Source organism: Ranitomeya variabilis, chromosome 5 (assembly GCF_051348905.1).
Source record: "Ranitomeya variabilis isolate aRanVar5 chromosome 5, aRanVar5.hap1, whole genome shotgun sequence".
NCBI lineage: Eukaryota > Metazoa > Chordata > Amphibia > Anura > Dendrobatidae > Ranitomeya > Ranitomeya variabilis.
Genome location: NC_135236.1, coordinates 331,423,845 through 331,448,800, shown reverse-complemented (window position 1 = coordinate 331,448,800; position 24,956 = coordinate 331,423,845). Strand labels below are relative to the sequence as shown.

General features: G+C 44.4%; 1 protein-coding gene across 1 annotated transcript in view; it reads left to right on the top strand.

Annotated features, from left to right (window-relative positions):
• The window catches only part of RSBN1L (round spermatid basic protein 1 like), a 115,250-nt gene that overhangs the window by 29,171 nt on the left and 61,123 nt on the right, over positions 1–24,956 (top strand). The window contains exon 2 of the mRNA XM_077264701.1: positions 7,774–7,890. Within this exon, the coding sequence (XP_077120816.1) occupies positions 7,774–7,890 (117 nt within the window). The remainder of the gene's footprint in view (positions 1–7,773; positions 7,891–24,956) is intronic.

The window sequence follows — 24,956 nt, the reverse complement described above, 5'->3', positions numbered from 1 at the left end:
GCGGCGGGCGGTAGCGGCGGCGGACACCCCCTCATCCCAGCCTGTAATGGTAAGCGGTATGTCCGCTTTGTTAGACGCACCCACATTTCCCCCCCCAAATTTGGGGGAAATAAAGTGCGTCTTACAAAGCGTAAAATACGGTAATTGGGAGTAATGGTTGAAACACCTAAGACAATTGCAATATCTGGAATAGGTAGGTAAGTAGAGGGAGGAAACATGAGAAGTTTAGTTTGAGGTGAAGTTTAATTATTTACGGTATTTTATTTACTTTTAGTGCAGAGCACTTTACTCACAGGTTGGTTTAAGGCTCGTGTCCCAGAGAAAAAAGCAGAGATGTTTACCTGCTGAAGCTTCCAACCAAATGCACTAGCAGGGCGCATCGAACCCGATAAATGATGGCAAAAACACAGGTGCAAAAAATACTGATGAAACAACCACTTTCAATCCAGTGTTGGCTGTTTGGCATTAGTGCACAAAAAGATAAGAGATAATAGTCTGTATGTGGCATTGTTCACACAGGCAATGCAGAGCATCTGGTTTACAGCCTATTACTAACGCACATACAGGCGGGCTGCCCAGTGCTACAAAATGCATGCTGTGCGAACAGAGGCCTACAGTTTACAGAGCCATCTTGGTCCGACTGCACCCCCAAAGGGAGCCTGTCACCCCCAAAATGGAAGATGAGATAAGCCCACCGGCATCAGGGGCTTATCTACAGCATTCTGTAATGCCGTAGATAAGCCCCCGATGTAACCTGAAAGATGAGAAAAAGAGGTTAGATTATACTCACCTGGGGGGGCGGTCCGAGCCGATGGGCATCGCTGTCCGGTCCGGTGCCTCCCATCTTCTTACGATGACGTCCTCCTCTTGTCTTCACGCTCTGGCGCAGGTGTACTGTCACGATCCATGTTTGTATCTGGCAGATCTGGTTTCCCTCTGAATTAAACCTTTTTTCCTTTCTGGTCATTGGGGGTTAATGCAGTTTCCCAACCCTACAACCCCAACACCCCCCCCGGTGGCCGCTGGTGTTATTGCATTGCATTGCTGCTGGGTCAGCTGATGTTTGTGACCACTCCCACCATCCTTTTATAAGGTCACCTGGTGCATCAGCTGACTGTTGGTTATACAGTTCCTTTCAGGAGACCAACCTCGCAGTAGCAGCTCCCTGGTGTCAGCCAAGTCTGGTGTTTGGAGCTCTGTTGCTGTACTATCTGTGTTGTGGAGTCTGCAGCGGCGCGTGCACAAGCTAAGTTCTGAGTTTTGTTACTTTGTAGTTTGTGCATTCACCTTTTGGTATCCTGTTCCCCTCACTCATATTGTTTGTTCCTGTTTATTTGCTTTGTGGTGCTGTTTACACTGTTCACCTCCTGGGGTGGGGTTTGGGGGTTTAGTTCAGGGTTTAACAGGAGACAGGGACAGGTCGTTGACTTGGGCCTCCCTACCTTCAAGGGTACCCCCAAGTTAAGGAAAGACAGGGCTTCCCCTAGCCTGAGGGGCGGTTCAGGGGCCCAGATTCCTCATCTCCTGTTTTCCTATTTCTGCCCCGTGACACGTACTTTGTCTGCCCTGTTGAGGGCAGAGCAAAGTACTGCAGTGTGCAGGTGCTGGGCCTCTCTCCCGGTGCCTGCGCACTGCAGTACTTTGCTCTGCCCTCAACAGGGCAGACAAAGTACGCCTGCGCCGGAGCTGCAGCGTGAATACAAGAAGAGGACGTCATGGAATGAAGATGGGAGGCCCCAGACCGGACCGCGACGCCTATCGGACCGGACCACAGCGGGACTGCCCCTGGGTGAGTATAATCTAACCTCTTTTTCTCATCTTTTCAGGATACATCGTGGGCTTATCTACAGCATTACAGAATGTTGTAGATAAGCCCCCTGATGCTGGTGGGCTTAGCTCAACTTCCATTTTGGGGGTGACAGGTTCCCTTTAAAGGGCTTGTTATGGAGATAGTTTGCGTGACAGTCACTCGAGTGGACCTCCACAGCTTCACACAGAGGTCCTGTTTCCACCTTTGCAGTGTGGGTGTATGAAGCCATTTATTTCTTTAAACAAAAAGTTATACATAAAGCTGTTTTTTTTTCATCTTGTGTGGGGCTAGGTCGAGCTACTTTTCTACGGAAAATGACTGTTCCAATATTTACTTTGTTTCTCGCCTTGCTACTTCTTGCAGGTAGTGAGCATAAAGCAAGTGCATTGACATATTGTGGATTTTGGCGATAAGTATTCTGGCTGCCTTCCATTTTGGTTGAATTCTTTGTAAGGGTTGTTACAAGCCTGGAAACCTGAAATATGCATTGGTTGGAAATGAAACCTTCATAAATGTCAGATCTAGTTCTTGATATGACCATTCAGTGATTAAATAAAAAATGTATAAGTCTTCCTATAGATGATTAGTTGCTGTTGTTGCTCTAAAGGTACCTTCACACGAAACGACATCGCTAGCGATCCGTGACGTTGCAGCGTCCTGGCTAGCGATATCGTTTAGTTTGACACGCAGCAGCGATCAGGATCCTGCTGTGATGTCGCTGGTCGCTGAATAAAGTCCAGAACTTTATTTGGTCGTCCGATCGCTGTGTATCGTTGTGTTTGAAAGCAAAAGCAACGATACCAGCGATGTTTTACACTGGTAACCAGGGTAAACATCGGGTTACCAAGCACAGGGCCGCGCTTAGTAACCCGATGTTTACCCTGGTTACCAGCGTAAAAGTAAAAAAAACAAACAGTACATGCTCACCTGCGCGTCCCCCAGCGTCTGCTTCCTGACACTGACTGAGCTCCGGCCCTAACAGCACAGCGGTGACGTCACCGCTGTGCTTTCACTTTCACTTTAGGGCCAGCGCTCAGTAAGTGTCAGGAAGCAGACGCTGGGGGACGCGCAGGTGAGTATGTACTGTTTGTTTTTTTTACTTTTACGCTGGTGACCAGGGTAAACATCGGGTTACTAAGCGCGGCCCTGCGCTTAGCAACCCGATGTTTACCCTGGTTACCCGGGGACCTCGGCATCGTTGGTCGCTGGAGAGCGGTCTGTGTGACAGCTCTCCAGCGATCAAACAGCGACGCTGCAGCGATCGGCATCGTTGTCGCTATCGCTGCAGCGTCGCTTCGTGTGAAGCTACCTTTAGCCATTTTCCATTATGGCAGACCTGTGATGTGTGACTACAGTTAATCTGCAGTGTCTCCTCGGGGTCTGTGGAAGTCTGAGACACCCCGTCTCCTCGTTGGTCCAGCCGGCTGCTCTCTTCCTGCTAAGAATGGCAGCTATGTAGAAACAAGTCTTACAACATGCTTTCTATTACTCCAAGGGAAGAGCTGTTATGAAGTGCACACTACTAAAGCAACAGACAAAGATGAATTTGGGAAACTGCTGCGCCTATTCTGAGGGGAATGATCCTGTGAGCATCCTGTACTAGGAGAGCTAAAGACGTAGTTATATCGGCCAAGTGATTGAAACTAATTGACCTGTGTGAACGAAGAAGAGCCATAAAGCTCCATTGGTGATCTAATGTTTTCTGCCTCCGCAAACAATCTTTAGCGATGGCACAATTTGGAAATTTAATCTCTGATTTTAGCAACTTTTACATAAAACGTTTATAATTATTATTATTATTATTATTATTGTTATAGCGCCATTTATTCCATGGCGCTTTACATGTGAGGAGGGGTATACATAATAAAAACAGGTACAATAATCTTAAACAATACAAGACATAACTGGTACAGGAGGAGAGAGGACCCTGCCCGCGAAGGCTCACAATCTACAAGGGATGGGTGAGAATACAGTAGGTGAGGATAGAGCTGGTCGTGCAGCGGTTTGGTGGATCGGTGGCTACTGCAGGTTGTAGGCTTGTTTATCTAGAGCATTGCATTTGTGGCCTCAAATCTAGGCAAAAAGCTACATATATGGAGCGTGTAAAAACGTTACACTAATTTCTCATTATAATTATGAAATTGTTTTATTCCTACGCTCAAGAATTGCTCCTAGGTGCCTGGTTGTCTCCTTACAGCCTGCAGGTAGATTTAGAGTAGAGTTTCTACATAGTCTCTGCAGCCAGGCAACAAGCAAAAGTTAAATATATTGCTGCATTTTCAATAGTGGTTATTTTTGGTATTGATATTGGGGTAAAAAACTGCCTTGTTTTTGGGAAGCCAAGAAAAACAATAGTAAAGCTTATTCAATAAATAGAGATACAGATGATATTGTGTATACGGTATATATGCCTTGCAGGTGAGGGGGCCTGCCAGCGCAAACTGCAACAGGATGTGTCCATGGATGCGTATTTAGTGGAAGTGTGTTGCGACGCAGGGGAATGTGCGCTGCAATATACACTGCCAGCCAATCATGCGCCAGCATCTGACATTGGCATGACGTCATGTGCTCCCATCGCTTGCACACGCTTAAGTCAGCTGCCAACTTCAGAAGACGACGCCTTGCAGAGGGATGATGAGTATAATCTTTTTTTTTTTTTTTTTTTTCATGCATTAAAGAACAGCAGCAGAAAGGGGGACATATACCAGGAAGATGCCCAGGATTAAGTACATACATACCAGGACGGGGTTCAGGTTAAGGGACAGATATGTAACAGGATGCGGGACATATACACCAGGATGAGAAAGAGAGATAGCAGCATGGGCCAAGGATGGGGAAGAGATATACCACCATGGGCCAAGGATGAAGAAGAGATATACCACCATGGGCAAAGGATGGAGAAGAGAAATACCACCATGGGCCAAGGATGGGGAAGAGATATACCACCATGGGCTAAGGATGGGGAAGAGATAAACAGTTAGGTCCATATATATTTAAACAGAGACAACATTTTTCTAATTTTGGTTATAGACATTACCACAATGAATTTTAAACAAAACCATTCAGATGCAGTTGAAGTTCAGACTTTCAGCTTTCATTTGAGGGTATCCACATTATAATTGGATGAAGGGTTTAGGAGTTTCAGCTCCGTAACATGTGCCACCCTGTTTTTAAAGGGACCAAAAGTAATTGGACGATTGACTGCAAGGCTATTTCATGGACAGGTGTGGGCAAACCCTTTATGTCATTCTCAATTAAGCAGATAAAAGGCCTGGAGTTGATTTGAGGTGTGGTGCTTGCATTTGAAAGGTTTTGCTGTGAAGTAAACATGCGGTCAAAGGAGCTCTCCATGCAGGTGAAACAAGCCATCCTTAAGCTGCGTGCCTCCTAAAACATCACATACACTTTTGCCATGAGCTGTGGCAAAGTTTTTTTTTTTGTGTGTTTTTAAACTGCAGAAGAGCACTCTGAGAATTAGTAGACCGTGCTCAAACTTGGCAGTTTGTCAGTTTCTATCACTGAAATTATGATTTTTTTTTTTTTTTAACCAAATGAACAGCTATGAATCATGAAGTAAGCACTCTGATTGTGTCCAGAGCATGGAGCAGATACCAGGAGACAAGGAGGGGGCCATAGGTAGGCAACAACCCAACAGCAGGACCACTACCGCTTCCTTTGTGCAAGGAGAAGCAGTGCCAGAGCCCTGCAAAATAACCTCCAGCAGGCCACTAACATCCATATGTTTGCTCAAACTGTCAGAAACAGGCTCCATGAGTGTGGTATGAGGGCCCGATGTCCACAAGTGGGTGTAGTGCTTGTAGCCCAACACTTTCCAGGGTGATTGGCATTTGCCAGAGTAGGACCAAGATTGGCAGATTCGATATTGGCGCCTTGTGCTCTTCACAGATGACATCAGGTTGACACTGAGCACATGTGACAAAGTCTAGAGACGCTGTGGAGAGCGTTCTGCTGGCTGCAATATCCTCCAGCATGACCAGTTTGGCTGTGGGTTAGTAATGGTGTGGGGTGGCATTTCTTTGGAGGGCTGCACAGCCCTCCAAGTGCTAGCCAGTGGTGCCCTGACTACTATTAGGAACCAGGATGAGATCCTCTGAGTCCATATGCAGGTGCAGTAGGGTCCTGGGTTTCTTCTGATGCATGACAATGCTAGGCCACATGTGGCTGATGTGTCATCAGTGCCTGCATGATGAAGGCATTGATGCTATGGACTGGCCTGCCCATTCCCCAGATCTGAATTGAAATCGAGCACATCTGGGACATCATGTCTCTTTCCATCCACCAACGCCACATTGCACCACAGACTGTCCAGAAGTTAACTGATGCTTTAATCCAGGTCTGGGAGGAGATCCCTCAGGAGACCATCCACCGCCTCATCAGTAGCATACCCAGGCATTGTAGGGAGGTCATACAGGAACGTGGAGGCCACACACACTACTGAGCATCATTTCCTTGTCTTGAGGCATTTCCACTGAAGTTGGATCAGCCTGTAAATTAATTTTGAGTATCATTCCAAATCCAGACCTCCATGGGATTTTAATTTACAGTTATCTTTGTATGTTTTATTGTTCTTAATGCATTCCGCTATGTAATGAATAAAGATTTTCAACTGGAATATTTCATTCAGTGATATCTAGGATGTGGCATTTCAGTGTTCCCTTTATTTTTTTTGAGCAGTGTGTGTGTATTTCCCCATTTTGTTGCTGTAGAGTCTTACCCCGACATAGTGGGCTGTGCTGATTCTGACTACATAATTCTCTTGGCTGCTGTCAGCTCAGGGCTAAGCCATAGCATAATAGACCAGTTTCCCCCAATGCTATGGGTGCATTTCTGTGCCTATATTGCATCTGAAAATCTCAGCTTGGCTATGGTCTGATTATTATCCAGAGTGGCAGAATTGTAAGAACCTATGATACTTGGTGTAGGGCCTCCATTAGTGATGAGCGAATATACGGTACTCATTACTTAAAATTTCTCAAGCATGTGCGGGTGACCTCCGAGTATTTGTTAGTGCTCGGAGATTTAGTTTTTCTTGCCGCACCTGAATGATTTACATCTGTTAGCCAGCATAAGTACATGTGGGGATTCCCTAGCCACCAGGCAACCCCCACATGTACTTATGCTGGCTAACAGATGTAAATCATTCAGCTGCTTCAAGAAAAACTAAATCTCCGAGCACTAAAAATTACTCGGAGGTCCCCCGAGCGTGCTCGAGAAATCTCAAGTATATTCGCTCATCACTAGCCTTCATCATTCCTGGGTTGCAGCTGTAATATTAGTGCAGAAATGAAATGGCAGAGAGATGATCACATAGCTGTGGTAGGGCTGGAGGTAACAAAGGCAGCTTCAATGTAGAGAATGTATGGCTGCAGAGGAGAGATTTCTGTAATAATGCTGTACTGATGCACGATGGATAGTGAAGGCAGCAGCACCCTAGACACACAGGCCTCATATCCAGCATGTATTAATGGGTAAGACCTGACCGTGAAAGCCTGAGAATAGGATCAGGTTGAAGACTGCATATCAGGGTTCTCAATATTACTGAAGAAATGGTGATTGCAGCCTGAAACTTCTTTTCAACTTTTTCTTCTTTTTTAGCTTGAAGCAATTGGTAACATGTAAATTAAAAATATATATATTTTCTAATATTTTCTACCGTGTCAAAGGTCTTCATAATACTTAGGACCCACACTTAAGTTTGTCTTACACACCAGCTAAGTAAATCTATTTGCGCTGTGAATTCGGGCTGTAGGCAAGTAGCTGACATGCTGAAACTTTTTAGGTAAATGCTTGGCATAATGAGCAGAATTGGACAGTTTTCTATTTCTTCAGACACTACTCCCCATTTAACTAAGAAAAAAAATTCTGTTGCGTAAAGAAATTACATTATTTCTTCAACACTTATCTTCCAAAACATCATACTGTTTTAATTTTTTTTCCCAAAGGTGAGATTAAAGAAAAAATCAAGATCAAAGAGAAGGAGAAACAGAAGGAGAAAAAGAAACATAAACTGATGAACGAGTCCAAGAAAGAGAATGGAGAAGTAAAGATACTGCAGAAAGGTATATACGGTATATGTCCGTGGCCTACGACATCCCCAGTACACCCAATAATGCGCTCAGGTGTGCCGACAAATACCACTTGGAACCCCAAAAATCGATACTTATGTACAACTATATGTATTAAATGTGTTTTTTTTAAATTATTCTTGTAGTTAAAACAGTAAAATGGAATATACACAGAAAAAGTAGAGGAATCAACATATTAAGTATAGTGATGAGCGAATATACTCGTTACTCAAGATTTCTCGAGCACGCTCTGGTGTCCTCCGAGTATTTTTTAGTGCTCGGAGATTGTTTTTCTTGCCGCAGCTGAATCATTTACATCTGTTAGCCAGCATAAGTACATGTGGGGGTTGCCTGGTTGCTAGGGAATCCCCACATGTACTTATGCTAGCTAACAGCCACTATGTGGCTGATACATACATACATACATACATACATACATACATACATACATACATACATACATATTGTAGAATACCCGCTGCGTTGATACGGGCCACGCAGTATATAACAGTGGCCACGCAGTATATAACACAGCCCACGTACTATATAACAGCCCACGCAGTATATAGTAGCCACTCAGTATATAACACAGGCGACGCAGTATATAACACTGGCCACGTAATATATAGCACAGCCCCCGCAGTATATAGCACAGCCCCCGCAGTATATAACCCTGGCCACGTAATATAAAGCACAGCCCACGCAGTACATAGCAGCCACGTAGTATATAGCACAGCCCCGCAGTATATAACACTGGCCACGTAATATAAAGCACAGCCCACGCAGTACATAGCAGCCACGCAGTATATAGCACAGCCCCGCAGTATATAACACTGGCCACGTAATATATAACACAGCCCACGCAGTACATAGCAGCCACGCAGTATGTAGCACAGCCCCCGCAGTATATAACACTGGCCACGTAATATATAACACAGGGGACGCAGTATATAGCAGCCACGCTGTATATAACATAGCCACGTTAGTATATAGCACAGAGATGTAGTATATAACAGAGCCCACGCAGTATGTAACACAGCCCACGTAGTATATAGCAGTGTGAGCACTATATGCGTGGTTAAAAAAGACTTAAAATAAAAAATAAACATATTCTCACCTTCCGAAGGCCCCTTGAAGTCCTGGCGCCGGTGTGCGGTGCACGCGGCAGCTTCCGGTCCCAGGGTTGGTATGAGCTCAGGACCTGTGATGACGTCGCGGTCACATGACCTTGACGTCATGGCAAGTCCTTCTTGCATAGCATCCTTGGCACCGGAACCTGCCGCTTGCACTGCCGAGGACAGCGGACGACGTCGGAGGGTGAGAATAACTTTTTTTTTTTTTTTTTTTTATTATTCTTATTTGTAACATTAGATCTTTTTACTATTGATGCTGCATACGCTGCTGATTGGTCGTGGGTGTTTTGCCACGACCAATCAGCGACTTGGATTTCCATGACAGAGAGAGGCCGCGACCAATGAATATCCGAGACAGACAGACGGAAGTACCCCTTAGACAATTATATAGTAGACTGTTTTATCTGCTGCCGATCTACCAGTTCTCACCATTGTTTGGCAGTTTTCTGTCTATGCACAGTGTAACAGTATAACTGCCAATCAGTGGTGGGAGAGGGGTTATACAGCTCTCATGAATATGATGGACTTCTAGTCCTCAAGACGTAGTCTCCTGATAAAACAGTGAATTTGCCAAAACTACAGCAAGCAGCCGAGTAAGTGACATGTCAGTGGAATTGAGGTCTCTTTCTACACATTATGCTGATCTTAAAGTGAACCTGTCAGGTCCCCCATACCCTACAACCCAGCACCATCCAGTTATGTATGAGTAAATTCCCTGCCTAACCACCCCTGTGTAATATTTTTTAGGTAAAAATTACGTTAAAAAAAAAAAAAAATGTATATTGTCCCCGTTTCCTGTGCTAATTAGGGCTTTGACTAGTCGATGCGGTGTTAGTTAACCCAGACTAGTCAGCCCTCTTTCCATGTTATAACTCCCCGTGTGGGCGTGGTAACATAATTTGCTGAAGCTGTCATTGCCTGCCCCTGCAAATCTCACCCACACGTGCTGTACATCTAGGCAGCGTCGCTGCATCTCTGCAGCCGGATGTACGCTTCCCAGCTTTAAAGGCTCACTGCACATAACTGGAAGCCATCTTCTGAACGTCCGGCCATGGGCAGTGTGCCTCAGAGGCTGGGTGTATGGTTCTACGGCTTCAGGGGCTCACTGCGCATAACCGGAAGCCATCTTCTGAACGTCCGGCCATGGGCAGTGTGCCTCAGAGGCTGGGTGTATGGTTCTACGGCTTCAGGGGCTCACTGCGCATAACCGGATGCCATCTTCTGAACTTCCGGCCATGGGCAGTGCACGTCAGAGGCTGTGTGTACGGTTCTACAGCTTCAGGGGCTCACTGCGCAGGATCGTGAGCCAGTTTCTGAACTTCCGGCCATGGGCAGTGCTCCTCAGAGGCTGGGTGGTACGGTTCTACGGCTTCAGGGGCTCACTGCGCAGGATCGTGAGCCAGTTTCTGAACTTCCGGCCATGGGCAGTGCTCCTCAGAGGCTGGGTGGTACGGTTCTACGGCTTCAGGGGCTCACTGCACAGGATCGTGAGCCAGTTTCTGAACTTCCGGCCATGGGCAGTGCTCCTCAGAGGCTGGGTGGTACGGTTCTACGGCTTCAGGGGGCGCACTGCACATCATCATGAGCCATCTTCTGAACTTCCGGTATTGCGCAGTGTGCCTCTGAAGTTGGGAAGCATACATGCAGCAGTTACTCTGCCGAAATGTACATCGTACGTGCATGAAATTTGCAGGGGCTGACGATGAGAGCTCCTGCAAAGAACAGCACTTACTAGTCTGGGGCAACTATCCCATCGACTAGTCAAAGCCCTAATTATCATCGAAAACGGGCACAATATAAATGCTTTTTTAAACCTAATTTTTACCTAAAAACACTATACTGTACATAGGGCTGTTTACGCACAGAATTTACTGATACAGAAGTGAATGTTGTTGGGTTAGAGAGTATGGGGAACCTGAGAGGTTCCCTTTAAATTACGTGATGAAAAGCTGGTGATAGATTCCCAATAAATGAGTAATAGTTACGAGTAGGTTTTAATGCATTATGGAAAAAGTATATGCACAAAAATATATCCGGCTAGCATTATATATATCAAGCAACAAACTTTAAACCCTTTCTGACCTTGGACGGGATAGTACGTCCAAGGTCAGAACCCCCGCTTTGATGCGGGCTCCAGCGCTGAGCCCTCATCAAAGGCGGGACATGTTAGCTGTTTTATACAGCTGACATGTGCCCCCAATAGCGGCTGGTGGAATCGCGATTCACCTGCCGCTATTAACTAGCGCTTCCGGCCATCGGGCCGGAAATGCGCACATCGCTGACCCCGTCACGTGATTGGGGGTCAGCGATGCGTCGGCATAACAACCAGAGGTCTATTGAAGACCTCTATGGTGGTTGATGCCGGAGTGCTGTGAGCGCCAACCTGTGGTCTGCACTCATAGCAATGCAGCAATTCTACTACATAGGAGCGATCTGTGCATCGCCTCTATGTAGCAGAGGCAATAGTTGTGCCAGCTTTTAGCTTCCCATGGAGACTATTGAAGCATGGCAAAAGTAAAAAAAAAAAAAAAAAAAAGTTTAAATCGCCCCCCCTTTTGCCCCATTCAAAATAAAACAATTTTTTAAAAAAAATCAAATATACACATATTTGGTATCACCGCGTTCAGAATCGCCCGATCAATTAAAAAAAAAAAAAAAAGGATTAACCTGAACGGCGTAGCGAGAAAAGTTTGGAACGCCAGAATTACGTTTTTTTTATAATGGGCGATCAAAAGAACGTATCTGCACCAAAATGGTATTATTAAAAACGTCAGCAAAGCACGCAAAAAATAAGCCCTCACCTGACCCCAGAGCACGAAAAATGAAGATGCTACGCGTGTCGGAAAATTGCGCAATTTTTTTTTTTTATTATTTATTTTTTTTTCTTTAGCCAAGTTTGGAAATTTTTTGTACCACTTCGATTAACAATAACCTAGACATGTTAGGTGTCTATGAACTCATAATGACCTGCAGAATCATAATCGCTGGTCGGTTTTAGCATTTAGTGAACCTAGCAAAAAAGCCAAACAAAAAACCAGTGTGAGATTGCACTTTTTTTGCAATTTTATCACACTTAGATTTTTTTTCCCGTTTTCTAGTTCACGTCATGGTAAAACCAGTGGTGGTGTTCAAAAGTACAACTTGTCCCGCAAAAACCAAGCCCTCACATGGCCATATTGATGGAAAAATAAAAAAGTTATGGCTCTGGGAAGGAGGGGAGCGAAAAACGAAAAACCCCCAGGTCATGAAGGGTTTAAGGGAATCGGTCAGTAAGATCAACCCTCCGAAGCCGTCTATATGGGCATATAGCTCATAGAAAGATGAATAAAATACATTATCTGCTATGTGATGTCTTATTCCAGAGCAATCCATGTTTTTCTTAATATGTAAATGAGCTTTTAATATCTATGGGCCGGAAAGTGATCTCCCTGAGATGCTGCCTCCAGAGTTTGTTTTAAATAAAAGGGAGCATTACCAGAGTGAGACATGTAGATCAAAAGAGCAGACTGTTAGTCATTACGTGTCTCACACTGGTAATGCCCCCTTTTATTTATAAATTCTGGAGGCTGATTCCCTGGGAGATCTATTTCAGTCCCAGAGATCTTAACAGCTCATTTAAATATTTAAAAATGCATTGCATTGATTTCTCTGGAAGGCATCGGATTGGAAATATCAAGGTATCATTTTATGCAACTTTCTTTGACATATATGCCCATATAGACTGCTTAGGGGGATTGGTCCTCCTGACATATTTTCTTTAAATACCATAAAGCGCCTGTATACATACCATAGGTTGGAGCTCCTTCACTCCAATGCTCATTTTACCTTGGCTTCTTAAAGAAAACACAAATGATGTTCTGTTTAATGTGGTTGCTGCATTGAGTTTTCTCAGTGATATGGTAGTCAGTTACTGGTTGACTTTCATTTCGTAACTTGAATTGGCTTAGAGATAGAAATTCTTTTAAAATTTAACCCCATCTCCCCGAAGCCAGTTTTCACCTTCCTGACCAGGCCAAATTTGACAATTCTGACCACTGTCACTTTGAGGTAATAACTCTGGAACGCTTCAATGGATCTCAGTGATTCTGAGAATTTTTTTTTTTTGCGACATATTGTACTTTGTTAGTGGTAAATTTAGGATATTTTATGCTTTTTATTTGTGAAAATATTAGTAATTTGACAAAAAAACTTTAAATTTTTAAACTTTACAATTTTATGCCCTTAAACCGGGGAGATATGTAACACAAAATAGTTAACAAGTAACATTTCCTACATGTCTACTTGAGCATTATTTTTGAAAGGTTTTTTTTGTTGTTGTTGTTAGCAAGTCATAAAGGTCAAGGGTATGTGCACACGTTCAGGAATTTTCGCATTTTTTTTCGTGTTTTTTCGCTATAAAAACGCGATAAAAGCGCATAAAAAATGCATACATATGTATCCTATCATTTAGAATGCATTCTGCAATTTTTGTGCACATGATGCGTTTTTTTTCTGCAAAAAAAACCCACATCGCGGTAAAAAAAGCAGCATGTTCATTAATTTTGCGGATTTTTCACGTTTTTCCCGCTATTTAATGCACTGGGAAAAACTGCAAAAAAAACACACATGCGGATTTCTGGCAGAAATGTCCGGTTTTTGTCAGGAAACTTCTGCAAGAAATCCTGACGTGTGCACATAGCCTAAAAGTTGACCAGCGATTTCTCCTTTTTCCAACAAAATTTACAACACCATTTTTTTTAGGGACCACCTCACATTTGAAGTGACTTTGAGGGGCCTCTATGATAGAAAATATCCAAAAGTGACACCATTCTAAAAACTGCACCCCTCAAGGTGCTGAAGACCCCATTCAAGAAGTTTATTATCCCTTCAGGTGTTTCACAGGACCTAAAGCATTGTGGAAGGAAAAAATGATCATTTTACTTTTTCCCCATACAAAATGTTGCTTTAACCACAAATTTTCGGGGAAGAGGAGAAAATGGATCCCATTTGTTGTGCAATTTCTCTTGAGTATGTCAATACCCCATATGTGATGGACAACTACTGTGTAGGTGCATGGCAGGGCTCGGAAGGGAAATGTCACCATTTGACGTTTGTGGGATGCTGGTGTAAAAGTTATCTGTGTAGAGGGGATAACACTTATCCAGCAGTGGGTGCAGCAATTCCCACACAATTTTCCCACTCGCCCCCAGGACGGGGGGCATCCAGGGCTGGTCAATCTTGGTATCCTTCCCTTCATATACCCTAAATCTGTGGGTGTACCCTGAGGTACTCTCGCACAGTTTAATTCTGTACCTGGCCCTCTTATGCTATGTGCACACGCTGCGGACCCGCAGCGTTTCCGCAGCTGTGGGTCCGCAGCAGTTTCCCATGAGTTTACAGTACAATGTAAACCTATGGGAAACCGAAAACGCTGTGCCCATGCTGCGGACAAAATCGCGCGGAAATGCAGCGATTTACATTCCGCAGCATGTCAATTCTTTGTGCGGAATCCGCAGCGGTTTTACACCTGCTCCATAATAGAAAACCGCAGGTGTAAAACCGCAGTGGAATCCGCACAAAAACCGTGGGAAATCTGCGATAAATCCGCAGGAAAAACGCAGTGTTTTTTCCCTGCGGATTTATCAAATCCACTATGGAAAAATCCGCAGTGGACGATTCTACGTGTGCACATAGCCTTACTGGGCAGGTATTGGAATTTTAGCCTCCCTTTGAAGTGAGTCAGAGATTCATCAATAGCGATGTCCCTCTGGGGTATGTACGCCGCAGCAAATTTTCTTCTGAAATGTTCAACCACTGGACAAATTTTATATAGATGATGAAAGTTTGGATCATCTCGGGAAGGACACTGCGCATTATCATTATAATGCACACCTTTTTAGATCGCTTCTAATCATGACCTTGTCATGGCCATGCGGAATACCGGTGTACTGTAGAGAATATCAGTACTCCAGTACTGCCGAAGCTCTGGTTTTCGGATTATGCCCATGTGCAGCACAATGCACCAAAATGTCATCATCTCTCCTGCATTTATAGGGGTCCATCTGGTGTATGATGATGATGGATTTTGGGTGAAAAATTGGTGAGGATATAAATTTGTCTAGGCCATCATTAGAGTTGTTATATCCTATATCCTTGCTGAAGAAGACTTTGAAAAAGTACATTTCAGTGAGGCCTGTAGCATCAAATTGGATTCCTGAGCTGAAATCCCGAAGCCAGCCTGGTGTGGCCTTCTGTGGCCGGCAGACCAGGGCAGTGCTCACGTCTGTATCGGTGGTCCTCTGTCTGGCATCCTGGGCTCTTCTGCCTATAACTTTGTGATGTCACGTGAGCTTTTTTTTCTAGTACAGAAGTCACCACTGCCTTGGTCTTGTGGCCACTGAGAGCCGAACGAATACTGGGCTAAGGTAGTTTGCGTGCTCTTGCTCATCTCTTATATTGTGCCCTCCAATATTTTATCCTTGATGCCACTTGCATAGTGCCAGCCATGTACGCCTCGTGCAGAGTACTCCGACAGGGATGCACACATGATTTCTTACCACATGCATAGATGCTACACACATGAATGTACTAGTACACAGTTACCATATCTGAATGCACTTGTATGCACACTCGCTACGTACATGGATGCTCTCATGCACATGTTCACCATGTCATTGGTGGACCTCCTCAATTTGTCATTAACTGTAGGAAAATGGACAGTCGCAGACAGCATTTTTGATGAACATTTTTGCAGCATCAGATCTGTCTCATGACAGACATCAGTGGTGCCCAACAGACGTATTGACCATAATGTGACCTGTCAGGTTTGCATCTTGGTGTCCATCCATTTACAAAACATTTACCAGACATAGAATAGTGGGAAAGCTGTCAGCCAGTCGGCAGCAGGTGAGGGGGACGCAAGAATCCAGCTTATGCTGCTCCCATCTTAATAATCTGAAACCTCCTGGAAGACTTCCAATGATATCTGCCATTGTACAGATGCTTTTTCCAGCTAAGTTATTATCTAACATGCACTGTATATTTAGCTTTGCAGAATAGCTGTGCAGCGGTTCTGTAAGACAGCCTTCTGTTCAACCCCTTAATGACCTACGAGTTATATTTTTGTCATATTTCGATAATGAATGTATGAAGCCGGCTCAGGAGCTGAGGCTGCATCATACCTGGCAGATGTCAGCTGTTGCATAACTGGAGCTTTCTCCTATCGGCACTGTGTAATCATTTAAATGTCAGTGTGCGCGTGACATGCTGTATTACCTAAGCAGTCCGCTGGTCTACTAATAGCCCCTGTTAGTGGCATTTTAGTCGTCTTATAAAGCTCAGGTGCAGGCTGAACTTCATAAGAGAAACACAATTTCTCAATATACTGCAGAATTGTTGCTTCGCTGTATATAGTAAAAGCTTTCAAAGAATTGCAGGATCAAGTCCCTTCAAGGGACAAAAAAAAAGTAAAATTGAAAAAAAAAAAAAAATTTTTAAATCACAAAATTTGAATTGCCTTCTTTCCATCATTAAAAATAAAGAAATTGAAATAAAAAAAAACATACCGTACATATAAACGTACATTTAGTATTGAATGAAAAAAAGCAGGAGGATTCCAGCTGATAAAAAAAGCTTGTCTTTATTCCAAATTCGTATAAAATAGTGACATGGCACCCATATGTGCAGCTACGCGTTTCGAACACGAGTGGTGTTCTTTGTCAAAGCTTTCGAAACGTGTAGCTCCACATATGGGTGCCATGTCACTATTTTAAACGAATTTGGAATAAAGACAAGCTTTTATATCAGCTGGATTCCTCCTGCTTTTTTTCATTCAACACTCAAGTAGTCCACTTAAAGTCCGTGCTGTTATACACCGAGGTGGTAAGCTGGCTATTTGCTTTTTTTTTTTTTCCTTCTCAACATTTGGTATTGCCATGTCCAGAGTACAAAAATATATAATACATACCACAGGTTAAATCAGGGGTGGGGCACAGAAATAACGGGGGGGGGGGGGGGGGGGGGGGCACAAAGATCAAAGGAGGGCACATAGCTGGGGACACAGATCACAGAGGGGCACATAGCTGGGGGGTACATAGCTGGAGGGGACAGATCACAGGGGGCACAGATCACATGGGAGCACAAATATCACAGGGGGTACATAGCAGTGGGCACAAAGCTGGGAACTACAGAGATCACAGGGATGCACATAGCTGGGGAGCACAGAGATCACAGGGGCAGCATATATAGCTGGAGGGCACAGAAATCACGGGGGCATATAGCTGGAGAGCACAAAAATCACTGGGGGGCACAAAGATCAAAGGAGGGCACATAGCTTGGGGGTACGGAGATCACAGTGGGGCACATAGCTGGGGGGCACACAGCTGGAGAGGGCAGATCACAGGGGGAACAGATCACATGGGAGCACAAATACTGCGGGGGGTACATAGGAGGGGGGTACATAGATCACAGGGGGCACAAAGCTGGGAGCCACAGAGATCACAGGGGTGTACATAGCTAGGGGGCATATAGCTGGAGGGCACAAATCACAGGGAGGCATAAAGCTGCGGGCGTCGGAGAGTTCACAGGGGGAACAGATCACTGAGAGGCACATAAATCACAGGGGGCACATAGCTGGGGTGACAGGGATCACAGGGAGGGCACAGAGATGACATGGGGGCACAAAGCCTGGAGGCACAGAAATCACGGGCTTATAGTTGGGGGAGCAAAGAGATCATATTGGGGCACATAGCGGGGTGCCCAGAGATCACAGGGGACACATAGCTGGGGGGCATAGGAATCACAGGAGAGGCACAGAGATGACATGGTAGCACATATCTAGGGGGCACAGAGATCACAGGGGCTTATAGTTGGGGGAGCAAAAAGATCATATTGGGGCACATAGCGGGGGGGCACAGATCACAGGGGCTACATTGCTGAGGGGCACAGGGATCGCAGGAGGGGCACAGATGACATTGGGCACATAGCTGGAAGGCACAGAGATCACAGGGGGCTTATAGTTGGGGGAGCAAAGAGATCAAATTGGGGCACATAGCGGGGGGGCACAGAGATTACAATGTGCTCATAGATTAACTGAGGGACACAGATCATCTGCAGAGCTGCCAGCACTTAGATTGCTTTGGACTCTATGGCTGCGCTGCAGCAGCTCCTCTTCTAGGACAGTAGAACAGGAGAGCATTTGGCGCTGGCCCCGCCCACCCCGATGACACCATTCATGTGCAGGGCAAGCAGCGTTCTGTGATGAACGCTGCGTGATGCGTCTGCCGCCCGGACATTGCGGACTCCAGGAACCTTCCCGCGTTAAATGCTGGAGGAAAAAAAATCAAAATACCAGAATTGTCTCATTTTGGTTGTGCACTCCCACCTCCCAAAGGTGTGTAATTATATTGTATTTGTCTTTCAATATCATGTCTCTGAATGTTACTTTGAAGTTCCAAATTCAAGACGAAATAAAGTGTGCTAGTTCTTTGACCTGTGCATTAAAAGTAGTTTAATCAAGTATTTTCTGGAACTGTCCTTACTCTCATGCTCTGTAAGTTGCCAACCAGTCTTTGTGAGTGAATGGAGGGTTCTTCATCTACATTCTTCCACACAGTATAGTGCAGCTCCCCCCGACGCACACTGCAGTGCAGCTCCCCCCGACGCACACTGCAGTGCAGCTCCCCCCGACGCACACTGCAATGCAGCTCCCCCCCGGCGCCCCCTGCAGTGCAGCCCTCCCCCGGCGCCCCTTGCAGTGCAGCTCTCCCCCGTTCCCCGCTCTGCTCCAGGTTCTGCTGCTGCGGTCTCATCGGCTCCACTGCTGGTACAGTCATCGCGTGCCCGCTGAGTCACAAGCGGAGGGGGAGTGATAGGAGATGGGGCGTCTGATTCTCTCTCCTCCAATACTTTCAACTGTATCGGCATGTATGATGCCCCCTTCCGTTTTCAAGGTTTAGAAAGCAGAAATTAGGGTGTTAGCATGCATTAAAATGTAAATGGCATTTTTATATTAAAATGAGAGGATAGCCTTTATGGGAAAGGAAACTCTAGCTATAATTGGCATCAATCTGAAGACGGGCAGTTCATGGATAGCGAACTATGTTGTGAGAATGTATAGAAACATTTCTTCTAAGAAGAATTTCCGTGGACTCTATGTGGAAAGAAACATTTTATGTTAAAATACTTTTTTTGTGGACCTGTATTTAACCAGAGTAGCTGAACATTTTACTTCTTTGGGAATGTCATACATTTTATAGACTTTCTACTGTTCGTAGTCATATTTGGGCCATGTTCGTTGCAGCCTGAGTTTTCTGAAGAAACTGTTAAGATAATCATAGGTTTTTCTGCAGCTTGTGCAGACTAACTGTGTAATTCAACCTTACAGCAATGCTTGGAGACAAAAGGCCTGAAAATAAATCTGCCGACATGTATGCCGGCCAGGCCCGTATCTCTGCTGTTCAGGTTAATTATTTATCAGCATAGTGTCACTTTGACTAGATTTATATGGTTTTCTAGTCCAAATGCCAAAATACACTTGATGAATGAAGCTCCTCTTTTGTACCAGGTTTTTAGCTTGGTTTATGATTACACATTAATTTGATACTTTGTCAGTGTTTCAAAGGTAGTGAAGTTATACGTTATCATATTTACCGGTAATATTAGTTTTTCTGGTATTATAGAACTTTATGGGGTGCTAGTGTTTTCCCAAATGTGACCATGCACCACTTGAAGACCACACATTAAAGACACGTCTGGAAAATACTCAGTTTTGCAGGGGACTCGTAGTGTATTAATGGCTGTACAATTTGTCATAGACAGGTTCACACATGCAGTATTTTTTTTTTGTTATGGTATTACTGTTAACTTGATGCAGTAGCCCCAATTGTTGATCCAGTACCCCCAAAGAACGATGAGCTTTCTAGGTAGAACAATCAAAATGGACTACTAAACAATTGTACAGAACACCATTGTGTACCCAATGAAAATGAAAAGGCCACTGTCCTTCACGACCCTACTCTGGTCAGTATTTTTTGTTTCTTTTGTCCAAAAGAGAAAAGACCCTTGTGCTTTTCAGACTACTTTTCTACTCCTGATTTTGGTTGACAAATACTGATGCAAGTTTGATTTTTATTTTTGCCCAGATAGAGGTTTGTACACATGTACTCTGCCATGTTCCAGCACTCGTCACATTTATGGTGGTATTCTTCAAAGGAATCAGTCGGCAGGTTTTCCCCTTGTATACACCTTTCACCACTTTATATACCTCTTAATGCACATCCCTACAACCCCTTTACATTGCCACAATATCCCCACTTTGTAAATTTATTTTCACACACTGAATGCATATCTGAGCCATACAGTCCGATGGGTGTATTTGGACCATGCTCTGCATCGCCGCCGGCCTCCAGCTGCCGCCCGCCGGCCTCCAGCTGCCGGCCTCCAGCTGCCGCCCGCCTGCCTCCAGCTGCCGCCCGCCTGCCTCCAGCTGCCGCCCTTTAAATGATATTGAGGCTGTTAATCAAAGGCAGAGGGGTGGCGATCACTGGCAGAGGTGGTGTTGAGCGTGGTCCAGAGACACCCACTGCTTGGCACAGATTCGCATGAAGCTTGCGAGTTTTAGAAAATTATTCTTCAAAGGTATCCACTGTGAGGAAACGAGGAGGTTGTCAGGACACAAGGTGGTGACAGCAGGATATATAGGGCAAACCTGCTGACATGTTCTGTGGTTTATTAGAACCATTGCTTTTAGTCCAATGGTGCTCAGTCTGTGTAGCTGTGTACAGAGGAGCCATACTGTCGCCATCTAGTCATGTACAGGCTTTGTGAGGGTTTGCGTGAGCACTACACAAAGGCGATGCATTCCTTTTTACTAATCCAGACACTGAAACCTATTATTTCTTCTGTGTGCAAGATTCTGCTGATTAACTCTTTACAAGCAGGAATTATTTTTCTTCATGTCTGTTGTGTAAAATATATGTTCTTTATGCAGCTATGCAAGTTGTATTAGTGTCCCTCAGAGCTCATTCAAATGTCAGTTTTTCATATACGGTATGTGTTCTATCCGTGTTTTTCGCCAATAGGATTCCTGCCATTTAGGGTAGATACACACGGTCAGTAAACGCTGTGGGTTGGACGCTGCATACTTCCGCAGTGTCCAACCTGCAGCATAAGATAAATCTCACCCATACAATGTACTGGACGCTGTGATTCTGCTCGGTTCAGTGATCACATGCGGATTCACCTGCATTCAATAGCCGGCAGTGATTTAGAAGGTGCAGACATGTGCTGCATCCAAAGCGCAGCCAATTACTGACAGTGTGCACATTCCCTAAGGGTAAGTTCACACAGGAGCAAAACCTGATCTTCTTGGCAGGAAAGAAGCTGCGTCAAAAACACAGGTTTAGGTGCATTTTTTGTTGTTGCATATTTGGTTCGTTTTTTTCTCTTTGTCCGTGCTGATGTCCTTGGATTTTCCGCAGCAAAAACGCAGCAAATAATGATACCTGCTTTTTTTTTTTTTTTTTTTTCAACACCCATTCAAGTCAATGGGTGAAAAAACACAGCAAAAACGCTGAAAGAAGTGACATGTTCTATGTCCAAAAAACGCAGCAAAGCACAAAATACTGATCACACAAAAACCCAATGTGTGTGCATGAGATTTCTGAAATCTCATAGGCTTTGCTGGCATTGTAAAAAGCAGCTGAAAATTAGCATAAACGCAGCAAAAACGCCCTGTGTGAACGTACCCTTATAGTGCATGGGGCTGTTCATATATCTGTGTATTTTTGAGGCTGAGTACGGTAGTTTGCATCAAAATATAGAAACATGCCCAATTTTGATTAGATGAAGGGATCAATCATCAAACGCACCAAGGCAATTCTAACCTTCAGTGAAATAAATCGCACATCATTTTGCCTTTTGTGTGCTGTCTGTTTTTTGATTGAAAGGAGAAAGCTTTAGAAAATTTCTATGTAAAAAGAAAGCAAAGCAAAAAACCTTGACACGCATCATAATAGAAACTGAAACTACCCAAACACTAATGAAATCCGATCCATTAAAAATCGTCTCATTTATTGCGTATGACAATCAACGTCTGATAAGGCTTTACAGAGCTGATGCGCTGTCAAGAAGGATGATCTTCTGTGAAATCCAAAAGATAACTTCACCCTTAGAGCATTTTGCTCGTTAAATGGATGGTCGGCAGCCTGATTTTACTGCAAGATTGTCGTCCAAGGAGCGTTCCAGCGTAGACTCATTCACGATAATCTGGCAGTGTAATTTCACCTTTAGCTTCACTTTCATTTCAGCAGTGCACAATTACCAGAGGGACTTGCAATTTTAAATACGGTACGTTGAAATAGATTTGTTTTAAACCCTTCCACTATTGACGATTTTTTCTCTTGCCTTTTTTTTTCTTATAACATTCTTTGACCCCTTCCCAATCGAGTGATTTTCTCATTTTGCACTTATGTTTTTTCCTACCCTTCTTACAAGAGTCAGGGCTTGTTTTTTGCTTGATGGGTCGTACTTTTGAATGGCACAATTTATTTTATTATGTGATGTACTGATAATGTGTGCAAACTGTAAAGCGCTGCGGAATATGTAAGCGCTATATAAAAAAAATAAAGATTATTATTATAAAGCCGTAACACAATTCCAAGGGCAGCAAAATAGTGAAAAAAGCACAGTCCTATAATTAGGTTTTTGGGTTTTTTTTTATTTATAGTGTTCACTATACAGTAAAAATGACCTGGAAATAAGTTTCTTCAGGTCAGTATAATTACAGTGATGCCAAATAGCTGTATGTACATGATATGTGGCGCTCCCTGAGGAAGCTACACATGTGAAACGTGCGTTGGAGATTCTGGCTGGTGTGCTGTCTGGATACAACTAATGGCTGCTTATTGTCTGTAAATTAAACATGGAGTCTCTATGCATCTATGTGATTTCTACTAATTGGGATTTATGCATGTCACTCTACATGTATTAGGGTACCGTCTCACAGTGGCACTTTTGTCGCTACGACGGTACGATCCGTGACGTTCCAGCGATATCCATACGATATCGCTGTGTCTGACACGCAGCAGCGATCAGGGACCCCGCTGAGAATCGTACGTCGTAGCAGATCGTTTGGAACTTTCTTTCGTCGCTGGATCTCCCGCTGTCATCGCTGGATCGGTGTGTGTGACACCGATCCAGCGATGCGTTCGCTTGTAACCAGGGTAAACATCGGGTTACTAAGCACAGGGCCGCTCTTAGTAACCCGATGTTTACCCTGGTTACCATCGTAAATGTAAAAAAAAAACCCGTACATACTCACATTCCGGTGTCCGTCAGGTCCCTCGCCGTCTGCTTCCCGCACTGACTGACTGCCGGCCGGAAAGTAAAAGCAGAGCACAGCGGTGACGTCACCGCTGTGCTGTGCTTTACGGCCGGCACTCAGTCAGTGCGGGAAGCAGACGGCGAGGGACCTGACGGACACCGGAATGTGAGTATGTACGGTTTGGTTTTTTTTACATTTACGATGGTAACCAGGGTAAACATCGGGTTACTAAGCACGGCCCTGCGCTTAGTAACCCGATGTTTACCCTGGTTACCAGGGGACTTCGGCATCGTTGGTCGCTGGAGAGCTGTCTGTGTGACAGCTCTCCAGCGACCACACAACGACTTACCAACGATCACGGCCAGGTCGTATCGCTGGTCGTGATCGTTGGTAAATCGTTTTGTGTAACGGTACCCTTAGGCATATAACCTTTTGACAATAAGATAGCAATATAGCTTCATAATACAGAAGAGCCTGGTCAAGTATATGACTGCTGTGTATGACATTATTCTATTTTTGTATATCTGCATCTACATGAAAAATTATTTGTGTAGTCACTTGGTTACTACCCTGTTTTATGTATACGACACCATTGTCTAGTGGTTTTTTTTTTCCAAGCAGCTCTTCCAGCCTATTTCTGGGATCTTTTCACTGAATCACCAAGAGAGCCCACTTGCTTTTAAATGTAATTTTAAATAACATTTGAAAGGGGTTTTCCACGTTTTTTTTTTCATTTTTCACCCTCTGCTATATAGCATAGCTTTTCAAAACATAGCTTTTCAAAACAATACCCTTTGTAATATACTTGTATTAGATGTATTACTTCTATGAGCGCATCTTAGCAGGGACCACATGGTACTAGATTGTTATGGAGCTCCAGGTGGTGGATGTAGACGACATTTTGGATTGAATGACAGCATGCCTGAGCATGTGTCCTGAAGACACAATTAGTCTACTTCATGCAAGCTGCCAGTGTGATTCAGCAGTAGAGCAGGGGCCAGCACCTTTGCTAGTGAAGTGCTGTGATCTACATTTCAAAACCAAAGGGGTTATGTAATCTAATCTCTGTGTAAGGCTACTGCTTTAGAATACTGAGCAATATTTGCATTAACAAACATAGGGGGCTGGATGTAATCAGAGTAAAAGAGTGAGGAAGGAGGGGAGAGTTTGGGTGGAGAATGGAGAGGGCATGCTAAGTGCTGGCTCACAGGCCACTGCAATGCATGATGGAACTTGTAGTCTAAAGGCTGAGTCACACATATAGATATCGTTAACGATATCGTTGCAACGTCACGCTTTTGGTGACATAGCAACGATCCCGCTAACGATCTCGTTATGTGTGACAGCGACCAACGATCAGGCCCCTGCTGGGAGATCGATGGTCGATGGGAATGATCAGGACCTTTTTTTTGTCGCTGATCACCCGCTGTCATCGCTGGATCGTCGTGTGTGACGCCGATTCAGCGATGCGTTCGCTTGTAACCAGGGTAAACATCGGGTTACTAAGCGTAGGGCCGCACTTAGTAACCCGATATTTACCCTGGTTACCATTGTAAAAGTTAAAAAAAAAAAAAAAAAAAAAAAAAAACAGTACATACTCACATTCTGATGTCTGTCACGTCCCC